At 48.1% G+C, this 24,155-nt stretch overlaps 1 protein-coding gene and 1 pseudogene across 1 annotated transcript; both read right to left on the bottom strand.

The window, feature by feature from the left end:
- Positions 1-8,042: 8,042 nt before the first annotated feature.
- LOC125537851 (S-adenosyl-L-methionine-dependent methyltransferases superfamily protein) lies at positions 8,043-11,921 on the bottom strand. Its single transcript, XM_048701169.2, has 3 exons — positions 11,333-11,921; positions 9,919-10,163; positions 8,043-8,733 (listed from the first exon to the last, which is right to left on the bottom strand). The coding sequence occupies exons 1-3, from the start codon at positions 11,815-11,817 to the stop codon at positions 8,456-8,458; spliced, it is 1,008 nt and encodes a 335-aa protein (XP_048557126.1). The 5' UTR covers positions 11,818-11,921; the 3' UTR covers positions 8,043-8,455.
- An 18-nt stretch (positions 11,922-11,939) lies between these two features.
- On the bottom strand, positions 11,940-13,838 carry LOC147985373 (uncharacterized; annotated as a pseudogene).
- Between the last annotated feature and the right edge of the window lie 10,317 nt (positions 13,839-24,155).

The following is a 24,155-nucleotide window of genomic DNA, read 5'->3' as shown; positions in this document are numbered from 1 at the left end:
TATATCCTACTTGTGGTGCATTATTCGGTGTTATTTATGATTAATGCTTTCTTATGAGATTATTCGTTTCTTAGTTGGTCGCTTCCCAATCTTTTGCTAGCCTTCATTTTGCACTAAGTATGATCACTAGTTGTGCATCCAAAAAACCTTTAACCCAGTTTTGCCACATGAGTCCACTATATCTACCTATATGCAGTATTCTCTTGCTGTTCTAAGCAAATATGCATGTTCCATCTCTAATTTTCAAAATAAACTTCTCTTTTGTGTGTTTGTTTCGCTCGCGGAGCGGTGAGGGGTGGGCAATATTTTCCATGCTAGATGTATTATTCTCAAGACGAGTGTTTATTCACTTGTCATTGCACGAGAGTAAAGCAAAGGTATTGGGGATGCCCAGTCCCGAAATGCAAAAAAAAATGAATTTACTTTATGTTGTCAAATAATAAATTCCTTGAAAAGTGTTGGTATGGAGGGCAAACATGGATACGGTTAGCCATGGAAAGTTAAAGTATGGTGGAAAAAGGAATAAACTTTATTTTCTGTTTGGGAATCTCCTATGATATATCTATGCATGGAAAGTATTGTGAACTCTAAATCGTTTTCGTTGGTGGAATGGATACACCTCTCAAAATATTTTTATCTCTAAGTTTTTCGCTTTGAGCTCTGGCACCTCTACAAATCCCTACTTCCCTCTGTGAAGGGCCTTTCTTTTACTTTATACAATTTTTATTTTTGAATTTCAGTCACCATCTTCTCTTATAAAAGCACCAAGTAGGAGGCAATATGATCGTACTTAAGTATTGGGTGTAGCTAATATTCAAGTGTGTTTTATGAATGGATCAATGTTTGAGCATGATGGGCTAGGGATAACTTATTTTAGCGTTAATATTTTGAAAGACATGGTTGCTTGTTGATATGCTTGAGTATCTAAATTATCATGTCAAAACTAGACTATTGCTTTGAACAACTAAAAGTCCAATTGTCCATGCTATAAAGAAAAGAATATGATGTGACATGATAGGCAGCAGTCCACATCAAAAATTCTGTTTTTATCACTTACCTACTCGAGGACGAGTAGGTGTTAAGCTTGGGGATGCTGATACGTCTCCAACGTATCTATAATTTTTGATTGTTCCATGCTGTTATATTATCAATCTTGAATGTTTTATAATCATTTTATAGTCATTTTATATCATTTTTTGGTACTAACCTATTGACATAGTGCCAAGTGCCAGCTCCTGTTTTTTCCGTGTTTTTTACATCACAGAAAATCAATATCAGACGGAGTCCAAATGCCACGAAACTTTACGGAGATTTTTTATGGACCAGAAGGAACATGTAGGGCCCTGGTTGCACCTGGGGGGAGTCCCAAGGAGAGGACAACCCACCAGGGTGCGCCAGGAGTCCCAGGCGCGCCCTGGTGGGTTGTGCCCACCTCCGGTGCCCCCCGGACCGCCTCTTTGCTCTATAAATACCTCAATATTTCCAAAACCCTAGGGGAGTCGACGAAATATTCATCCATCCGCCGCGGAGTCCAGAACCACCAGATCCAATCTAGACAGCATCTCGGATGGGGTTCACCACCTCCATTGGTGCCTCTTCGATGATGCATGAGTAGTTCTTTGTAGACCTTTGGGTCCGTAGTTAGTAGCTAGATGGATTCACCTCTCTCTCTTGATTCTCAATACAATGGTCTCTTGGAGATCCATATGATGTAACTCTTTTGCGTTGTGTTTCTTGGGATCTGATGAACTTCAAGTTTATGATCAAATCTATCTTTTTATATCCATGAAAGTATTTGAGTTTCTTTGATCTCTTTTATGCATGATTGCTTATAGCCTCATATTTCTTCTCTGATATTTGGGTTTTTTTTGGACAACTTCATCTATTTATCTTGCAATGGGAAGAGGTGCTTTGTAGTGGGTTTGATCTTACGGTGCTTGATCCCAGTGACAGAAAGGGAAACGACACGTATGTATCATTGCTACTAAGGATGAAATGATGGGTTCTATCTCTACATAGATAAATCTTGTCTACATCATGTCATCGTTCTTATTGCATTACTCCATTTCTCCATGAACTTAATACACTAGATGCATGCTGGATAGCGGTCGATGTGTGGAGTAATAATAGTAGATGCAGGCAGGAGTCGGTCTACTAATCTTGGACATGATGCCTATATAATGATCATTGCCTGGATATCGTCATAATTATTTGAAGTTCTATCAATTTCCCAATAGTAATTTGTTCACCCACCGCTTTGCTATTTTTCTCGAGAGAAGACACTAGTGAAACCTATGGCCCCGTGTCTTCTTTCTCTTATTAATTGCCTTTGCGATCTATTTTTATTTGCTTTTATTTTCAGATCTATTAATCCAAAACCCAAAAATATCTTGTTGTACTTTTTTTATTTGCGGTCTATTTATCCAATCTATTATAGCATTTTTCCCGTCACGCACCAATTTCTGGCACCATTACCCGAAAGGGATTGACAACCCCTTTAGCACGTCGGGTTGTAAGGATTTGTTATCTGTGTGCAGGGGTTGTTTACGTTGTGTTGCTTGGTTCTCCTACTGGTTCGATAACCTTGGTTTCATATCTGAGGGAAATACCTACCTTCGCTGTGCTGCATCATCCCTTCCTCTTTGGGTAAATACCGACCTAGCTTCAAGCGACATCAGCCCACGACTCCCTGCGGCGACCGTTGGAAGCGAACTGCCTCCTCCGCCACCCTGTGCGTCTCCGGGAAGTGCCCCGTCGACAAAAGAGAGCAAGACAAGTCAAAGGAAAGGAAGCCAGCTTCGCAATCCGGCAGAATCAAAAGAAAGCACTTACTAGCGAAGGACTCGTCTAGGTGCTGCGCTTCGAGCAACATACCGTGCCGCACCCTGTTACTGCCACGGTCGTGGTCCTGGAGCACCTTCTCCAGCTCGGCGTCCTTGGTGACGGCCACCTTCAGCTCGACATCCTTGGGAGCGGCCGCCTTCTCACGCTCCTCCCTGAGGCGGAGGAGCTCCGCTTGATGGGCTTTCGCCGCCGTGACGGTCGCCGCCTTCAGATACTCCACCTTGGCCGGGAGTTGGCCCTTGTCATCGGCCAGCTTGTCACGCTGCTGACCGGCTTCGACAAGGGCCTGCTGGGTTTCCGCCGCCTTGGCCGCCTCCACCTTAAGGCGGTCCACCTCGGCCTGAAGCCGGCTCTTGTCACCAGCCAGCTGCTCCTACAGTCGGACGGCTTCGGCAAGCGCCTGTTGGGACCCCGCCGCCTCCGCCTTCAGCTCCGCCACCTCGGCCGGAAGCCGACCGGCATAAGCAACGGCCAGGTCGCGCTGGCGGCCAGCTGGAATCAGCCAAGTTCACCAAACTGGCACCGCGGTTGCTTCGGCTGCACAACAAGAACTCAGAGTTAAATCAAGTCAAGACTACTTTAAGATTCAACCCAACTACTACGTAGTTGGCCCGAATCTCAGGGGCTACACCCAGTGGGTGCGCTAGCGCGTCCCCACTAAGAGCACACGAGAAGCTTACCTTTGGTGACGCGGAGCGCCTCCTCCCTGGCGGTGAGCCGCACTTTGAGCTGTCGGTGCTTCTCCAGAAGCCGGTTGAAGACACCGACCCAGTAGGCATCAAGTTGCTGAGGAGAGCAGAGATCAGCACAAGACGAAGCATTTAAGATTCGACACAACTGCTACGTAGTTGACCCGAATCTTAGGGGCTACACCCAGTGGGTGCGCTAGCGCACCCCCACTAACTAGCTGCAAGAAGAAAGGCATAAGATGAAAGGAAGAACTTACCATCACGACGTGCTCCAGCTCCCATGCCCGCTCAGCCTCGGCCTGGGCGAAGGCCTGAACCTGCCCCGCGTGCCCGCGGAGACGTTGGCTCATGGCGGCCATCGCCGCCTCCTCCTATGTCAGAGGCCCGAAGAAGATTTCGCTGGGCCCAGCCCGAGCTGGCTGCGACCCAGCGGCCTAACGGCTCCCCTGCCTAATCACCAGGGTGTGCTCGCCGCTCGCCGTCTCCTCCTCGGCCGGCGTCCCCTCCGGCAAGGTGGCCAGTGTCGCCTGCGGCGCCATGTCTTGCAGCGCCCCACCCGTCGGTGCCTGAGGCGCCCTATCTGGCGTCTCCCGCGGTGCCTCCTCCCGCCTTGTCCGCCCGCTCGACCACGTCGGTTCACGACAGGGTGTTGTCCTCGATATCCATGACCTCCCGGTTGTCCACCTCCACCTCCACCCGGCCATCCTGGTCGCGCTGCCCCTCCGACAGCAGCATGTAAACCGTCGCCGCCAGATCCATGCCTGCCGGCATCTCGGGCCACGCCGGCTCCCCGGCGGCCCGCCCCCTCACTGCTACAGCCCTGGCCCAGACCTGGGCCGACGCCACCTCAATATCCGGCTCGGCTATGTTCCGGTCCTGCCAGGCCAGGCCCATGGTGTCGTCCGAGTCGAGACCAAGGTCCGGGTCGGCCGTCTCCTCGTCCTGGTCGATAACGCTGAACCGGGTTCTCCGGAAAACGGCGCCACCGCTGGACGCGGCCTCCGTCGCCGCCAGCGCCAACGACATCGACGACATGAAGCACAACGAAATAAGAGAATAAGGAAAAAAGAAGTCGTTCGGGGGCTCGCCGGAAGTCAGCAAAAGAAAACGTACCCAACCACCAGCGGGACGGGGGGTCTCGCCGGCGCCACCTATGGAGCGCGGCATCTCTTCCTAGTGGGCGGCTTGGTGCCGGCCGCCGGGTCCGCCGCACACTTAGCAGTCGGTTTCCGGGGCGCAACATCCCCCTTTCCGTGCGGCCGACTAGCTGCTGCCGACGTACAGGACGACCCGGCCCCAGCCGCGTCGCCGCCTCCTTCCCTCGGCGTCGCTGCATCACCAACTCGCGTCAGCATCCCCGCGCCGCCCTTCGGCCGGCATCACAAGAAATCAAAACACAGAAGCTTACCCGTGCGGTGCCCCGCGCCGGCTTCGGCATCGGCCCCCTCCGGGTCCTCGCCCAGGACCAACGCCTCCTCCGAGCCGGCCCGCACCACCTGCGTCGTCGCTCCGTCATACGGATGCCGGATGGCGTTCAGCAGCACCTCCTTCGTCGCATCAGGACGGAGAAGAAGATGAGAAGCAGCAAAGTACAAGGACTCACCACCGATGTCGGGTTCCCTTGACCGTAGGGAGGCTTCTTGCATCGCTACTCCTCCTTCAGTCCAGCCTTGGAGATATCGTTGACCCGGCTGGCAATCTACTCCGGCAGCAGGCGCCAGGGCGACATCCTGTTGGGGTCTTGAAGGCCGGTCATCTGGCCGATGATGTTGGTGCGGCGCTGCAGCGGCAGCACCCGGCGCATGATGAAAGCGGTGATAAGGTCTGTGCTGGTGAGCCTCTCCCGGACCACCATCTCCGCCACCCGGGCGCACAAGTTCAGCACCTCCTATGACGGATGCTTGGGGAAGTAAGTCCAGTTGGTCTTCCCTTGCGGTGTCGCGTCGATGAAGGGCGGCAGGTTGATGTGGTCTGCGTCGAGATTGCGGACGTAGAAGGAGTTCTACCACTTGGCAGAATCCTCCAGCGGCATCTTGGGGCACCCCCCGCGTGACTGCGTCGAGATGACGGCGGCCCCGCAGGAGGACATCTCCCCGGCCCCCGGCCCCTGCTGCTTCAGGAAGAAGAAGCGCACCCAAAGGTCGACTGTGGGCTCGACCCCCAGGTACCCCTCGCACAGGGTAACAAACCCCGACAGCTGCAGAATGGTGTTCGCGCCCAAATGATGCGGCTGGAGCCCAAAGAACTCCAGGAATGCACGAAAGAAATCGCTCGCGGGAAGACCGAACCCGCGTTTGAAGTGCGTGTAGAAGACCATGCGCTCGATCCCCTCCGGCCGCGGCTCCTGCTCGCCGTCAGGCAGGCGCATGGCCACCTCTGTCTCCTTCAGCAGGCGCTTCGTGTCGCGCAAGTACGTGATGTCCTCCTCGGTGATGGTGGATCCCATCCACGAGCCCGACGGCAGCGCCATCAATGGTTCGGGGCAGAGCAGAGAAGGCAAGAAGAGAATGGTGGTGAAGTCTTGCTCGAGAACGGAGGAGCGTCGCAGAGCGCGGCGGTCACAAGAGCGAGAGAGAAGGAGAAGGAATAAGATGGGGGCGCGAGTGAGAATAATCTCCGCCGCCCCCTCCTCCCAATTTATAAGCTGCAGCCCGAATGTAGGGAAGTGGGATCGTTTGCGCCCGCCCCTCCCACTTCCCCGCAATAAGTGCACACGTACCACGCGCAATAACTTTCTCGAGAATGGCAACCGACCCACCGCGCCAAGGGTGCAAAGTGGCGGGCCCCGACCCGTCGTCCTGTCCCGTCGCGCGCGTGGCATGTCATGCCTCCTCAGCTCCCAGACGCCACGTGGCTCCAGCACCGAGCCCAAGAGATCATGCCCAAGATTCGACGGACTCCTCGGTTTCCCGCCCGTGCCAGGATGCCACGAATCGGCTTCTAGAAGCCGGCACACAGTGGGTGTTGCCGGACTCGGCGGTCGCAAGCTTCACCAACAGCCGCCTTCTCGGGGGGGGGGGGGGGAACTGCGAAGGCCCCCTGCTTGAAGCCGGCGAGCCTTCATAGCTTCGGGGACTACTGTCGGCGGGATGAAGCCCGGACAAGCAACGAAACCCGGATCCTTTTCAAAAACATTGGGGTCAGCATCGCCCCTCAATCTGGCTCGCACTTGGCCGGGTCCGTCGACCCGGCCAAGCCCTCCAACCCGGCCGAATCCTTCGACCCGGTCAAGACGGCAACCCGGCTATGACGGCTGGCGCAAGCCGGCCAATCACGGCGAACCGAGACTTCCCCAGCAAGCCAGCTCCCCCGTGGCGTGTTCCTCAACCCAGCCACGGGTCAACTCCCGTCCCATCCGAGGCGTGCAACGGGACGAGTCTCCATAAAAGGGATGAGCATGACCACAGTAACCCACCAACTCCTCTGACCGACAGAGGCGTGGCAACAGTGCCCCACCTACCCCGCTGACCAAGGCCGGCGTGGCTACAGCGCACCCATCGTCACTGCTGACGCCAGCAGACGGCGACCAGGCAGTGCACCACTGTAGCGGACTCGACCCGGCCACTCCGTGACGATCGACAAGACGAAGAACAGTGACTCCTGGCGCACGGGGCCCACGCCCGAAGAGCCTAGCGAGCCCCGGCACCCATCGGGTCCCAGCACCGGCTTCCCGAACGCTGACAACCCGGCCCCACGGTCCTGTAACTTTACCATTGTAACCCTGGGGGGTTGACCTATAAAACCCCCCAGGAGCCCTCATGTACACGGGCACGCATACAACAGACCACGCACTCACATGATCAATAGAACACACACCGGGGGAAGGAGCAGCCTATGCTCTTGTCAGTCTTCCTTCCTCCCCAAAACAGCTCTAGGAGCAAGCTTGTAACATCCACATATAAACCACACTCGACAGGACTAGGAGTGTTATCTCTCCGGAGAGCCCCGGACCTGGGTATGTCTTGCGTCTCTCGCTCGCTTATGCCGACCTCGCCTCTGGAGCCCACCGGTGTCCTCGGGCCTCCTCCTCTCTTTAGCCATCCTTTGACATCTGCCGTGCACCCACCATGACAAGCAGTATATATTCTCCCCCTGAACCTGAGGGCCATGCGATCAGTTCTCTGCTGGTCATCTGGAGTTCCTTGTAACCCTGTGTCCTTGTCACGGTGTCGTCCCCGAGAACCCAAGCACACTGGATATCTTGTTTCATCAACTTGTTCACCGCTTGGCGTAGTCTAAATTAATTACCCTTTCGTGGTTTATCTCTCAGCGAATGCTTCCGCTTTACTTTGCTTTTCTTCTCAAGCAACCTGACCTGTCACAAGAATCTTGCACGTATCGATTTCCATGCGATTACTATAATCAATCATACTAGAAATCATCTAGCTCGATTGGAGTTCGATGCAACTCCACGAAGGAGACGAGAGAGCAGGACGATGTTTTCTCGACAATGTGTGTAGCATAGTTCTATCAAGCACAACACGATGTCAAGCTCAACACCAAACCAAATGAAAGATGGCCAAAATTTGGTTACAGATATAGCATAAAAAAGTTAAGGCCTGCATACAGAGATGACGTTACAGATATACGTTGAGATCACAAAGACAAAGATAGATATATAAATCATTTAAGTTCGATAGTTACTACAACGCCGTTCACAACAATCTCAAGGTACCATGGCCCATTGGCTACGAGCATATCCTAATTCATCAGGTAGATCCACTGGCCACGACTTTGCTTGCGTCGTCCACACTTTGTTGTTCCCTTATGAAGGCAATAATATTCTCTTTACCACGTCCCCAAATGGTTACAACTCAGTACAGGTTAGAGAAATTCTGCAGCGGTGTGCACTATGAATGAAGGAATAACAGCGCATACTTCGGATGGGAAAAATTCGGGCACCAATGTGCATTTTTACTGGTCTAAGATGTGGGGCAAACTTCAGCGGCCCCAGTTTGGCTCCCTTGCACACTTTTCCTTGCAAATGTCAAGTAGCCAGTGTGTCCTCTAGCTGTGCTGCAAGGCCTAGCAATAACAGAGGATGTCTGAGTACTGTCTAAGGCTTCTCCAGCTGACCGAATTTTCCGTTTCTTCCCAGGAAGTGAACAACCCTCGCTAGAGGCTTCGTTGACGGTTGCACTCTTCAGAGCACCTTCATGTACTTCATAGGTGCGAAGAAGAATTTCAAAAGTTCTAATATCTGCACAACAACACAACAGTATGAAAATAAACTTTCCGCCCGACCACTCTTCTTGAAACGGAGTAACTCAGGAATAAGAGATCACCATACTTTTAGGTAAGTTCTGTAGTTATTTATTTTCCCCTAAACAGGGCAAACTATGATCATTTTATCATTCACGGTTCAATCAACTCTAGATCATTTATCTCGAAACAAAATGAAGAACTCCAAGAGATCTAATGTTCTTGAGCACAAAATCATGGTGAGTCCATTAAAGAAACCATTAAAACACATACACAAATTAGAACTATATGCGTGACATGGGAGATGATAGAGATGTGGCAATCTGTGCCTCCAAAAGAGACTATATGAAAGCAGTAGAAATGAGATTAAAATGATGCTCGAGTCAATGAATCTGCTTTGATAACTAATTCAGAGCATTTTTATGTATGCAGGTCTCCAATAGACTTCAGAAACCACACAACTTTAGATGATCACATCAAGATTTTTGAACACTCTTAAGGCTTATGCTTGGACTGCAAATGCACAAGAACTTACAATTTTATGTATGTTATTGTATCTCTGAAATAAGCATACGAAAATAATCAATGACATGAGTTCATCACAGGGGCATGCCCAGTGCTGAAAGCTACCACACAAGGTGGGGTCTGGGAAAGGGAATTTCTAGACAGCCGTATGCTTGGACTGCAAATGCACAAGAACTTACAATTATGTATGTTATCGTACGTCTGAAATAAGCATACAAAAATTGAGCTATATTACAAATCAATCAAGCGCGTTCATCACAAGGGCGCTCTCACACAAGGTGGGTCTGGGGAAGGGAATTTCTAGACAGCCTTACCCCTTGCACAATAATTCTGCAAGGAGGTTGGTTCAAACCCAGGATCTCCAGGCCACACACAAGTGGAGAGACTCTACCACTGCGCCAGACCCGCCCTTGTGAGAAATGACAGTCTCAGGCAGATCATTGGAAAAGAACCAGCTGGGAAAAGTACAGCCTAACTCCATTCAGTGTCAACTTCCGCAACAACAGAAGTTATACGAGTCCGTGAGTCATGTGAACTCATATCAACATTATAAAGTTTCTAACTGAAGTAACTATACGAGTCTGTGAATCATGTGAACTCGTACCAGAACATTATAAAGTTTCTCGCGTAAGTAACAAATTCAGGGCAACATACCAACCTGTGAAACAAGACCTCATAGTTTCGCAAGCACGCTGTACTTGTTCAATGCAAGGTGAAAAGGAGCATAGAACACCATCTTGTCGTAGCATTGTACCAGCTGACGGTATTGCCAGCCAAGGCTGGGGTAAGTCCAGGAACACAGCATCAGCAGCTCCAGAGTACTCATCTGGGAATCCTTGTCCTTGTATGTCCCGAACAGCAACTGTAATAAGGCTGCTTAGGCCATTCTTCTCAAAATCTTCCCTATTTACCAAAGGAGCTCAAGTCACAATAGCACAAAGCATATATCAATTAAACCACATGACTGACAAAAACATTCAGTCTTGTAGCAACATTTTTTTTCCGAGTAACCGGCAGGAGCACTGCCTTTCAAATAGAAGAAAAGAAATTGTTAGGGGTATTTACACCGGGCTTTTTGAAGGTAAAGCTAAGATACCAAGAAACCACATGCGGACTACTCACGCAAGAGGAACCTGCTAGGTCTATGCATACAGAAATCTCCCAAAGCAAGATGCGCCACCTCACAGTGGAACATCTTTTGGGCCATGAATACTCCCCGGTTCCTCTCCTTCCAGATGCTCCATGAGGCTACTGCGCTCACATGTTAAATGATCACAAATACTATCTATTACCGCAAAGATAGGTAGTAGCTAGCCAGAGGCTTCTGTGCTCTTGTAAAATATATTTTGCATTATTTATGAAATCATGAGGTAATGGGTTCGAGTCCTGGAAACAGCCTCTTGCAGAAATGTAGGGAAAGGCTGCGTACTATAGACCCAAAGTGGTCGGACCCTTCCCCGGACCGTGCACAAGCGGGAGCTATGTGCACCGGGCTGCCCCCTATGAAATCATACAATTGTACTTCAATTGATGTCACTGTACTCTGAGTTGCAAGTGCTGCTTGAAAAAGAAGTGATACTGAAGTCATATCTTTGTGCCGTTTAAGTGGTCACCCTTGAAAGTTTGATAAAACCCTAGATGTTGCAAAGACATGGACAGTTTTTAGGCAACAAAGCATGGGTTTTCTTAAATCTTGTATATCTTATTTGTAATTGCAGGCCAATCTATTGTATGTTTGTATCCAATACCATGTCACAGATGTTTGATAGATTGTTTCTGACTGTATCTGTTCTCATATCTAAGCTTGTTCATTTACAAACTAATAGTTCTATATACTGCAAAACAAGTTCAGAAAACCCATGCAGGAAATAATATCAAAATCATCCTTCTTGTGCATTGTTCCCATGCTCTGTAATGTAAAAGCAGATCCAAAAACTATGCTGCACAGGTAAGGTTGTTAGTTTCCACATAGTAGTCTAAATCGAATCTCGTAGAGACTCCTGAGCTTTGATTTGTGAAGCAAGCAGACAATCACCTCTGAGATGTTAATTAGCCCTCAGGTGTTTGCTTACCTTGCCGAGTCTGCCCTCTGGTCGTGGAAATCAAACGTGTACACGCGCCCGTGCGGCGCGACGGCGCGGGCTAGCGAGGTGGTGAGCGAACCGCTGCCCGTCCCGGACTCCAGCACGACGCACCCAGGGACGAGCTCGAGGTATGCCACCACGAGGCTGATATCGGCAATGTAGAGGATCTGTGTCCGGTGGCTGAGCACGAGGGTCCAGAGCTCCGGGGTGGGCGCGAGGAGGTGGACGAACCCGCCGCCGGCCTTGCGACCGCCCTTGCCCCCGACACCGCCGCTGCTGAATACCTTGGATCCGAAGTGGCGGCCGAGCCAGTCGGCGTGGCGGAAGACGCCGAATCGGTTCTGCAGTACGCCGGCGGCGCTGACGGTGACTGCGCGCATCGAGTCGTGCCGTTCGTACACCACGACGGTGTCGCCCTCCGTGATGCGGCGCTGCGAGGTGGGCTTGTTGCATGGATCGAGTGGAACCATCATCGCGACCGGGAGACGAGAGTCTGGGCGGCGGCGGCGGCGGTGTGCGGTTTATGTGTAAACCCTTGAATTTGGGGAGGTTTTCTGTGACTGAGTTTTTTTTTAAGGAACAACCTTGTATTCCATTACAAATTTAGACTGGCCGAATCGCCGGCTACAGAGTTTACAACAGAACTCAAGGGAAATAGCCTAGCCAAGTTTCATATTCACCATCTTCTAATCTTACATCATGTGCTGCTAGGGCCGTGAGCTGCTACATTACAAGATCCTGAACAAACATTAACATTTACATCATCAAAAGCCACATTCAACTTTTATTTTCTGAAACACAGCACCTAAAGTCGACAAGCCATACTCCTCGTTTAAGATCGCATGCTTCAACATCATGGAGTCTGTTTCAAATATCACACGATTACATTCCATTTGTGTAGTAGTGCTGATTGCATATAACATGGCCAGGGCTTCGACATGGAGAGCATTGGATACATGTTCCAGATTTCCTGCTCCTGCTGCCATAAGCACACCACTATCATTTCTGACAGTAAAACCCCATCCACCAGACAAAGATGATTCATGAAAGGCACCATCAGTATTTTTTTTTAGGATCCCACTTGCGGGAGGAGACCAACAGATGATAGAATCTTGTTTCTGGCTGCTGCTCTGCTTCTTAAAGTTCCTGTATTCAAGAACATGGTAGTTAATAGAAGCATTTATATCATTTAGAGATTTCATCTGATCTCCGGCATTGGCATTATTTCTCTCATGCCACCACACCGAGAACAGAATACACACCTTCATGCGATCTTCCACGGTCAGGCGAAATATCTCATCAAACATACTTATTGGGTCACTGCTTTTTAAAAGTTTCTGTCTAGTTTCTTTCATTTTGGCTAGCTAGAAAAGCTTCCTCACTTTCTTGCATTTCAGAAAGCAGTGGCCCCCATCCTCATCATATCTGTTACAAACTAGACATCTAATATCCACTTTCATACCTCTATTCCTCAATTTCATTCTTAAAGGTAAGCTGTATTTTGCCATACGTCATAGGAAGTGCAAAATTTTATTCGGTAGAGGTAAGGCCCATATTTTCTTCCATTCAAAATTAGTTGTTTCTCCTCTGCTTGCAGAGCTAGATGTGGTTGGCCATATCTTGATTCCCTTTCTTCCCAATCTACTGCTACTTTGTATGCCAACTTCACAGAAAAATCCCTTTCTTGTCAAAGTGCCAAGCCACACAGTCCTTTGTATGCTCAGGGGATTTGTAGGATTATCTTAGCATCTTCTGCATTGAAAGTTTGGCACACTAGGTCTTTGTCCCAACCATTAGTTATTGGATCAATAAGTTCCGCCACCCTTGTGACTAAATTTCGTCCTTGCAGTGTGATAACTCTTCTGGTGATGCCTCTTGGAAGCCAGGGGTCTTTCCAAATATTAATATTTCTTCCATCTCCAACTCGCCAAATTATGCCTTTATTTAGGAGTTGTACACCTTTCAAAATACTGCGTCATGCATAAGACATCCCATTCTTTGGTGTTGTTTCAATTATGCTGCGGCCGAGATGATATTTCGCTTCAAGTGCTCGTGCACAAAGAGAGGAAGGGTTTTGCAGTAGCCGCCATCCCTGTCTTGCAAGCATGGCCATATTAAAAGAGTGCAGGTCTCTGAATCCCAAACCTCCCACTCTCTTTGGTTTAGATAGTTTCTCCCAACTTGTCCAGTGGATTTTATTGACCTTATCCATATGGCTCCACCGAAATCTGCATATTATGGGACTAAGGTCATCACATAAGGGCTTGGTTAGGTCGAAACAAGCCATTGTATATACTGGGATTGCCTGTGCTACTGCCTTGATTAAGATCTCTTTTCCCGCTTTTGATAATAACTTCTCTTTCCAACCTTGGATTCTCTTTCACACTTTTTCCTTTATATACTGGAAAGCACTTGATTTTGCCTTTCCAATGTAAGGTGCCAATCCAAGATATCTTCCTTTTATCCCTTCTGTTGATATGTTCATGATTTCCATTATTTCTCTTTTCTCCTCTCTACTTGTATTCTTACTAAATAGGATGGCTGATTTATCTTTGTTTACCACCTGTCCTGAGAAAGCTTCATATTTGTGCAATATGTCATTGAGAACCTGAGCATTCTCTACATTTACTTCAATGAGCAATAATGAGTCATCTGCAAAGAGTAAATGACCCACACTTGGTGCCTCCCTGCATAATTTAATCCCTCTCATACTCCCATTTCTTTCAGCTTCATTTAGCACTGCTGAGAAACCCTCCGCACACAACAAAAATAAGTAAGGTGAGAGGGGGTCTCCCTGGCGCAATCCTCTATGAGGAATAATTACTGAAAGTGCATCTAGTGCCACCCCTAGTTGGTTTTGGAGAATTAACGACAAACCTAGTTGAGGGACTAATGTGTTTGTGAGAATTGCAGGATAACACAGGTAGAAGTCCCTCATTGATTCGGTTTTCCTACCAGAGATGACCCCTAAAAATGAATGAAGACATTGAAGTCAAAGGTGGTATGTGAAGACATTCACATTGAAGACTATGACAAGGGAAGACATCGCATGAAGACTATGGAGCGTGAAGACTTAGTTCTTTCATCGTTCTTTTTCCTTTTTGTTGAGTCAAAGGAACCACCGTACTGTTAAGTGGGGTCCAAGAGAACCAGTCAGAATGACTGAAGTGATGCTTAACCAAAATCCTATGTCTTCGAGTGAAGACTATGAGAGCAAATCTTGTCTAGAGTTGGATAAGTCAGCTTTGCTTGTAGCCCTAGTAAAGTTGTCGTGTGTGTTTGAAATCTGACCGTTGGAACACGTGTCAGTTCCTTAGTGACCGAGGGTCATTTTGGATAAATCAGGTCGGGTTGCCTAGTGGCTATAAATAGCCCACCCCCTACAACCATAAACGGTTGGCTGCTCAGAGTTAGAGTACGGCTTTTGTCATTTGAGAGCAACCCACCTCGAAGCCTTTGAGAGAGAATTCCTTGCGAGGATAAAGCCCTAACCACCCAGAGCCAAAGAGTGTTAGGCATCACTTAAGTCTTCCTGTCTGTGTGATCTGAAGACTTATTACACTTGAGGACTGTGAATCCTCCATCCGGTTAGGCGTCGTGTTCTGAGCATCCAAGAGTCATTGTGGATCGCCGGTGAACAAAGTCTGTGAAGGTTTGGAAGTCTACCTTGAAGACTTACCAGAGTGATTGGGCGAGGACTGGGTGTCCTTAGCTCAAGGGGAATAAGGTGAAGACGAGGTCTTCTGAGTTGAATCTCAGCCTCCCTAACCAGACGTACAGTTGTCACAGCAACTGGAACTGGTCCAACAAATCATTGTCTTCAACGAGTCGCTAGTTTCATCCTTCCCTTCCCTTTACTTATTGTTGGTCCTTGTGAAGTCATTGTACGATTGCATCACCATTTGGCTTCACTAAGTGATTACTTGTTCTGATTGGATTCACAATATCTTCCTACCTGATCCTTACTGCCTAGCTGCTATTAGTCATTGCGCTTTCACTTCATTGAATACTTGACTATGGTTTGCCTAGTTGTAACGCCCTCGATGCGGCTATATCTCCCACGTGTCGAAGCACGACTTAGAGGCATAACCGCATTGAAAGCAATGTCGCAAGTGAGGTAATCTTCACACAACCCATGTAATACATAAGGGAAAGAGATACATAGTTGGCTTACAATCACCACTTCACACAAATACAAGAATAAAGCATTACATCATCCAGATACAATCAAGGCCCGACTACGGAGCCAAAATAAAAGAAGACTATCCCAAATGCTACACAGATCCCCGATCGACCCCAACTGGGCTCCACTACTGATCAACTAGAACGAAACAACACAAAGGACAAGATCTTCATTGAGCTCCTCCTGAGCTTGGTTGCGTCATCTGCATGGACTCATCGGCACCTGCAAGCTGGTTTTGAAAGTATCTGTGAGTCACGGGGACTCAGCAATCTCACACCCTCGCGATCAAGACTATTTAAGTTTATAGGTAAGGCAAGGTAATATGTGGAGCTACAGCAAGCGACTAGCTTATATGGTGGCTAACCTGTTCGCAAAAGAGAGCGAGAAGAGAAGGCAAAGCGCGAACGAATAACTAAAGAACAACCTGCGGCAAGCATTACTCCAACATCGTGTTCACTTCCCGGACTCCGCCGGAAAGAGACCATCACGGTTACACACGCGGTTGACGTATTTTAAATTAAGGTCAACTTCAGGTTTTCTACAACCGGACGTTAACAAATTCCCATCTGCCCATAACCGCGGGCACGGCTTTCGAAAGTTCAAATCCCTGCAGGGGTGTCCCAACTTAGCCCATCACAAGCTCTCACGGTCAACGAAGGATATTCCTTCTAGCGGGAAGACCCGATCAGACTCGGAATCCCGGTTACAAGACATTTCGACAAGGTAAAACTAAACCAGCAACACCGCCTGAATGTGCCGACAAATCCCGATAGGAGCTGCACATATCTCTTTCTCAGGGCACACTCAGATTGTCCTAGGTACGGGTAGGCCAGCCCAGAGTTGCCCCTGGTGGCCACTGGCAGCTGACAGTTTGGACCAACACTCAGAGGAGCACTGGCCCGGGGGGGTAAAATAATGATGACCCTTGAGTCTGCAGAACCCAAGGGAAAGAAAAGGCTAGGTGGCGAATGGTAAAACCAATGTTGGGCATTGCTGGAAGAGTTTTATTCAAGGCGAACTGTCAAGGGGTTCCCATTATAGCCCAACCGCGTAAGGAACGCAAAATCCGGGAACATAACACCGATATGACGGAAACTAGGGCGGCAAGAGTGGAACAAAACACCAGGCATAAGGCCGAGCCTTCCACCCTTTACCAAGTATATAGATGCATTAATTAAATAAGATATATTGTGATATCCCAACAAGTAAACATGTTCCAACAAGGAACAACATCTCCATGTTCCAACAAGGAACAAACTTCAATCTTCCCCTGCAACTAACAACGCTATAAGAGGGGCTGAGCAAAGCGGTAACATAGCCAAACAACGGTTTGCTAGGACAAGGTGGGTTAGAGGCTTGGTTCAACAATATAGGAGGCATGATAAGCAAGTGGTAGGTATCGCAGCATAGGCATAGCAAAAGAGCGAGAAACTGGCAAGCAAAGATAGAAGTGATTTCGAGGGTATGGTCATCTTGCCTGAAATCCCGCAAGGAAGAAGAACGAGTCCATGAAGAAGACAAACGGACGTAGTCGAACGGGTCCTCACAAACGCGACGTTAACGGAACTAACCCGAAGGAGCAACACCGGAAAGAAGCAAACAACATAGTAAACAGCCAACACATAATCATGGCATGATGCACAATCAAGTATGATGCATGTCCGGTTTAATGAGGCATGGCATGGCAAAGTGCACAAGCAATCCTACAAATTAAGTGGAGCTCAATATGCAACGAGTTGCATATTGACGAAACACCACATTCAAGTTATTTAATTCGATCTCGCTTATGTACCCAACAAGATTAAATGTTGTTAACATGGCAAGAGGTGAAGCATAATGAAACTACCTATCTAGGCAAGTTTAAATGAGGCCGGAACAACAAAACAACAAGTCCGGAAAATCCTCATGTGCATATTTTAGGTTTGGTACTGATCTGCCCTAAACACAATTTTAGAGTTGTTAAACATGTAAAGTGACGCCCCCATGTTAAATTAGGCATTTTTCTACCCGATTTACATATAAAGTTTATTTAAAACCGAGCTACGGTTATTTAGTTATGAATTAAAGCATTTTAGCATGACATAGGAGCAAATTTAAACAAACATCATTTTAATCATTTCGAACATGCAAGAAAGTTGGATATTATTATCCTACACAAAATTCTAAGCAACTTTCATATATTAAGTTTTTACATATGATGCATGGTTTGAGAGTTATAATATGCATGAAGTATAGAGTTCAATTTGTAAATATGCAGTGCACTGGTAATTAGGAAATTCGCAGGTCAGGGAAAAAAATGCTATCGGGCCGAAACTGCAGGCTGGCCCAATAGTAGAAATAAGACAAAAGGAGGGGCGCTGTGGGTGGCCTCACCCATGGGCTTCAGCCCGTTTGAGGGGGAGGGGGTAGGCCGGCTCGCTCGGGCGGAGTTGGGCCAGGGCACTGAAGATGCGGGGCAGAACGAGGCCGGGGAGAGGCGGGCCACTGGGCCTGGAATCGCGACGAGGCCGGGTCCAGGCGCAGTGGATCTGGCGGTTGACTCGATCGAGTCAACGTGGTTGAGCGGTCGCTGGCGCTGGTCGTCGTTCTGAAAGAGAAAAGGCAGCGACGGGTTCAGGGCGCCGCGGGAACAGGCAAGGGCGGTGCAGGGCCGGGACGGCGCAGGATCCAGCCGTAGAGACGAGCTGGCGTCAAGGTGCGGCGGCACTCGCGGGGTCTAGCGAGGACACGTCTTGAGGCGGGGTCGTGGGGCTCCGGTAGCAGGGAGGTCGCTGGCGGCGGGACTCCTCCTGTTGACGACCCAAGACAGAGGGAGTGATATGAGAGCGAGCGAGAGAGAAGAAAACGCGGGGAAGGAGGACGAGAAGGGCGACAGAGCTCCGGCCTAGTAGCAGCGGTGGTCGACGGGCGCGCTGAAGCGATGGATCGAGCCTTGCTCGGGCGGACAGGGTCTCAGGCGAGTCGAGGCGGGGTTGAGGGCGACGAGGAGAAGCACGAGGTGCTCGGGCGGCCGGAGTGGCACCGGGGCTGGTCCTGGTGGTGCTCGACGATGCAAGGGCCCCGATGGTGCTGCTTCTTGCTGTGGCGCGTGAGGAAGCAGAGGAGCTTGTGCGCAAGGCTGCAGGTGCAGGGTCCTGGTGAAGCGGTCGCCGGCGACGGGAGCAGGCGCTGACTTGCTGGAAGAGCAAGGTAAGGAGTAGGAGGCGCCAGGGAAGGAGAGGAGGCCGAGGGGATCGGTCCAGTGGCTGGTGGCAACGGCGATTTGGTGCGGATCTGGATTGGGAGGAGTTGGTGAATAGAGAGGGGAGCGAGGGGTGCAGTGGTTGGTTTGGAGTGGATCCCGATGGGAGAACTGGGTGGCGGCGCAGCGACGGGACAGGAGGAGGATTTCTAGGGTTTTCCAAATTAGGTATGGGATGGACTATATATATAGCAGGGGAATTTTGGATAGGGGCTAAACCGTCCCTCCGATCGTAATCGGACGGTCAGGAAAAATAGGCTAGGGCGCCCAAATAAGAAAAAGGAGACATTTTGTAGATGTTTGGGGATGATCCGGACACAACGGTAACGACTGTCCGGGTCGGGTTCGGGACAACTTTTCGGACACGCGCGCGAGGAGGGTCGCAGGCTGACGAGAGAGGTTAGGTAGGGCCTAGCGGTGAGAGGTAGTGCAGAAGGCAAAGGGCTGAGAAGAGAGAAGAGGAGAGGCCCAGTGACTGTTTCCGGAGACCGAAAACGTCCGACGTTAGACCGGCTATACTGCCGCTGTAGTTAATCATTGGGGCGTCAAAACGAACTCCGATTGCGATGAAACTTGGCAGGCGGTCTACCTACACTATAACAAGACCGCACGCCAACTCTCATCCCATTCTGAGAACATTTTCCGACCACTTATAAAATACTATTTCGGACATGTCGCGGGCGCATGCAAGTGTGTCTGGGCTCAGAACGGACAACAGACGGACTGGGGGAACCCGAACGAATACAAGTTTTGAAAACATGATGATGCAATGCACATGATGACATGACAAAGATGCAACACGCAAGCGAATGACATGGCAAGGACATCGAATAACTGGAGGACACCTGGCACATCGGTCTCGGGGCGTCACAACACTCCACCACTACGAGAGGATCTCGTCCCGAGATCTAGAATGGCACCGGAGGGAAAACGGAGGAGGAAGAGGAAGAGAGGAGGTAAAACTAAGTTGCTTCTTTGACAAACGAGTGAAACCAAAGGACCTTGAAAAAGGTTAAGCCATTTCGAGAAAAGAATACAACGGAGATGAACAAAGTTGAAAACACTCCGGTTAAATAGGATAAGCCTGAAAAGATCATGATCTTCATGATTCGAGATGATGACAGAAAAAGAGCAACATCACAATGCCTCCGGAACGGAAGAATAGAAGATAGATAATTGCCATAGGAGGATTGAGAAGAAAATGCCAACTTCTGCCACAAAAGAGCTTGAAGAGGCATCTTTAGGAGAAGGGTCGAACGGAGTTGTTGGAAAACCAATAACAAAAAGAATAAGCTTGATATGGTCTTATGGGATACATCTCAAATTATGAGGTGACAACCTACCACTCACGGGAAAAATAATTGGATTGGTATGACCAAGGAGACGAGAACATATTTCACCGGGAGGATAAAGAAGAACTTGGGTCCTTTATAAGCACCATAAATAGCAACAATCCTTAGGGAAGGTTTTAGGTGAAATATAACCCAAGATAACTCCAATGAAGAGATTGATGGATTTAAAATACCTCATTCTAAACAATGTGTGAATCATGAAGCATGAACTCAAATTATCAAGAATGACGTAAAACCACCTCCAATGATACGGTAGACAGAAATGCACTCCGGATTGCAAGATGAAGAAATACTTGAGTTCCTCTGAAAAGAATTTTGATGAACACTTCGAGAAGGAATTAGATCCTTGATGGACCATCATGTAGAACCTTCAAGAAGAACTTCGGTAAACAAAAGGATAACGAAAGGAAGGAGAAGTTGAAAACTCAAGGTGAAACCTTGTAAAGATTTAGAAGGAGCTTCGCGACGAGATAATGCGGAAAATCTAGGAACTCCGGAAAAGAAAGATGAAGCATCTTGAACTGAGAGTGAGATAAGATGAACCTCCGGAATAAGGAATTAAATTTACTCGATGAAAACAAGAATAAAAATTACATTATGCTTAACCTTCACAAATTAAATTGATGACGAGCAAATGGATTTGGCATACTACTTATTCTCTTAGAAAAGATTAAGAGAGATATAGCGCCAACTTGAGAAGGTATTGATGGAACCACCGGTGGAATGGAAACAATGAATGAATTGATATGATAACGAAAGAAGAGGAATCTTGCACGAACCACCGTAAGGATTGAAAATGAACAATGAAAAATATAAAGAAACACTGGGAAGAATTATCAAACGCACGAAGGTGCTTGAGGGAATTTAGATCCATGAGAACGAAGAGATCACGAGCTGATTAGAGAAAACTTGAATGATGCACCGGTAAGATTTTGAGAAAGAGAGCTGAAAGCTGAGAATGAATAAATCTGAGATGATGGACTCCGTATGAACAAACTGAACAGAATCTTGAATTGCTCCGGATAGGTGAAAAGAATTCCCACAATCAAAAACAATTATGAGAGGATGGCAGAGAATGGAGCATGATTTAAAAGAAACTCTTCTTCGGTCTTCAACTGCAGAGAATGACGATGATAAAGACCACCATGGACTGTTGAGGCACACCGAAATAAAAAATTAGAAAGGTTGAACCAATGGTGAAAAAAATTGAAAGATTTTGGAGAAAGACATTTGACTGATGATACTTCATTCTTACGTCAAACTTTAGAAAAGAATTTGAGAAGCTCTGGACAAATAAGAAGAGTCAGGTAAGATCCTGGGAAAAGACCTGTGGGTTAGGGCCCACTGAAAAGATACACCGTAGAACGATTTTGAAAAGGGATTGCACCGGTTGATATAAAAGGCTTGAATGAGATAACATCCTCGAAAGATCTTGAACGAAAGCAGAGTGGAAACATGAATCTTCGAGATATCTGAGCACTCCGGAACAAATGATTAGCTAGAAATGGATGATAGAGAGGTGCACCAGCAAGAAAAACATTTGAAACGAGTAAAAAGGGGTATGATCAACAAAGCTTGACTTGAATCCACCGAAGAAGAGAATGAGTGACGAATTTGAAGCTCCGTTAGAATCTTCCTGATAATCACCGGATAAGAATATTGAAAGAAAAGAAAGAAGAGAGACTTCACAAGAATATAAAGGATACTTGATTAAAACATCGGATTCCTTGAAGAAAAAGGGTGGGTGGGCGGGAAAACAAAGGCAACTTGCAGACGGATGGAACAAACACCATTGAGAAGAACTGATACTTGATCTTGCGGTTGTTGAAATGATCGGATCCACTTGAAGAGAAACACGCCGGTGAAAAGAAATTGGCATGACAATCTCGATTATCATGAAGGATTAGTATTCCCATAGGAATATGAGAACACCATTTAGGAAAGGTATGGAATCAACATTTGACATTGAAGCAACTCGAATACCACAACTCAAGACAAAACAAAAGGATTGGCTTGCAGAATAAGCCGGAACAAACATATGATAGAGATTTCGTCCGAAGTTTTCGTGGTGGGGCCTACACGGGCTCGATCATACAGCACCATCATGTACAAGGCAGTGCACATGACATACGAAGCGTCCCCGAGTCGGCATAGCCAAGGACTCTTTAAGACACAACGAGACCACTGTAAAACCAACCGTGAATAGGCGGACCACTAGACGTCGAACCCCAATTTCATATCATACATCTGACGGAAAGATGTCCTAAGAGCTACTTGACTTCCCACTTATAAACTCCCGAAACTTTCCGGTTATGCAATCAGGTGTTGGGGATACAAGGGAAGCATAATATCTCACCCAAAACTAGCAAATCCTACATCCAGCTGTATCCATCCTTCAACACATAACCAAGAAACCTTCGGAAATCATCTACCTCAACCTTCGAAAAGCATCTGTTATACGAGTTATGGCAATACTCCCGAACTCCCGCCCCAGTACTGGGTGGCGTCGAGGTTATCTCACCAACAAACTGCATAAAAGAGATTTTCGATGTCGGCGAAACTAATCTCAGGTATTCCAGAACTGCAACGATAAAATTGTGACGACAACACCTCGGAGCTCAACTCCCCGGGACACTGCCACAACCACTAAATGACAGGAGGCACCAAGAACAATGTTCTCGTCACAAATCGATCGGAACGATTCCAAGATACCCGCGTGATCCTAAAAAAATTTAGTGAAATTTGAGAAGAGAAGAGTCAAAACTCTACGTCAGGATGCCTTACCAGAGCGATGAAGGGACTGGGGAGTAAAAAGAATTCCTAAACTCTCCGATATATAATTCCTAAATGACTAAAAACATTTTTTTTCTAGACTCAACTCGTCCGCTAATTCGATCAAGCAGGGGGCTCCTAAGGTCGGGGAAGGCTCTGATTACCAACTTGTAACGCCCTCGATGCGGCTATATCTCCCACGTGTCGAAGCACGACTTAGAGGCATAATCGCATTGAAAGCAATGTCGCAAGTGAGGTAATCTTCACACAACCCATGTAATACATAAGGGAAAGAGATACATAGTTGGCTTACAATCGCCACTTCACACAAATACAAGAATAAAGCATTACATCATCCAAATACAATCAAGGCCTGACTACGGAGCCAAAATAAAAGAAGACTACCCCAAATGCTACACAGATCCCCGATCTACCCCAACTGGGCTCCACTACTGATCAACTAGAACGAAACAACACAAAGGACAAGATCTTCATTGAGCTCCTCCTGAGCTTGGTTGCGTCATCTGCATGGACTCATCGGCACCTGCAAGCTGGTTTTGAAAGTATCTGTGAGTCACGGGGACTCAGCAATCTCACACCCTCGCGATCAAGACTATTTAAGCTTATAGGTAAGGCAAGGTAATATGTGGAGCTGCAGCAAGCGACTAGCTTATATGGTGGCTAACCTGTTCGCAAAAGAGAGCGAGAAGAGAAGGCAAAGCGCGAACGAATAACTAGAGAACAACCTGCGGCAAGCATTACTCCAACACCGTGTTCACTTCCCGGACTCCGCCGGAAAGAGACCATCACGGTTACACACGCGGTTGACGTATTTTAAATTAAGGTCAACTTCAGGTTTTCTACAACCGGACGTTAACAAATTCCCATCTGCCCATAACCGCGGGCACGGCTTTCGAAAGTTCAAATCCCTGCAGGGGTGTCCCAACTTAGCCCATCACAAGCTCTCACGGTCAACGAAGGATATTCCTTCTAGCGGGAAGACCCGATCAGACTCGGAATCCCGGTTACAAGACATTTCGACAAGGTAAAACTAAACCAGCAACACCGCCTGAATGTGCCGACAAATCCCGATAGGAGCTGCACATATCTCTTTCTCAGGGCACACTCAGATTGTCCTAGGTACGGGTAGGCCAGCCCAGAGTTGCCCCTGGTGGCCACTGGCAGCTGACAGTTTGGACCAACACTCAGAGGAGCACTGGCCCGGGGGGGTAAAATAATGATGACCCTTGAGTCTGCAGAACC

Source organism: Triticum urartu, chromosome 2A, assembly GCF_056163025.1.
Source record: "Triticum urartu cultivar PI428250 chromosome 2A, HENAU_Tu73, whole genome shotgun sequence".
Classification (NCBI taxonomy): domain Eukaryota; kingdom Viridiplantae; phylum Streptophyta; class Magnoliopsida; order Poales; family Poaceae; genus Triticum; species Triticum urartu.
Note: the sequence above shows the minus strand (reverse complement) of the source record. Positions and strands in the feature narration are given on the sequence as shown.

Excerpts from the sequence above, each read along its gene's own strand:
- LOC125537851 (XM_048701169.2), bottom strand. The coding sequence starts at position 11,817 with ATGATGGTTCCACTCGATCCATGCAACAAGCCCACCTCGCAGCGCCGC. Across the intron at positions 10,164-11,332 it reads CAGAGGGCAGACTCGGCAAG|GGAAGATTTTGAGAAGAATG; the intron begins GTAAGCAAACAC and ends TTTGGTAAATAG. Across the intron at positions 8,734-9,918 it reads TATGAGGTCTTGTTTCACAG|ATATTAGAACTTTTGAAATT; the intron begins GTTGGTATGTTG and ends GTTGTTGTGCAG.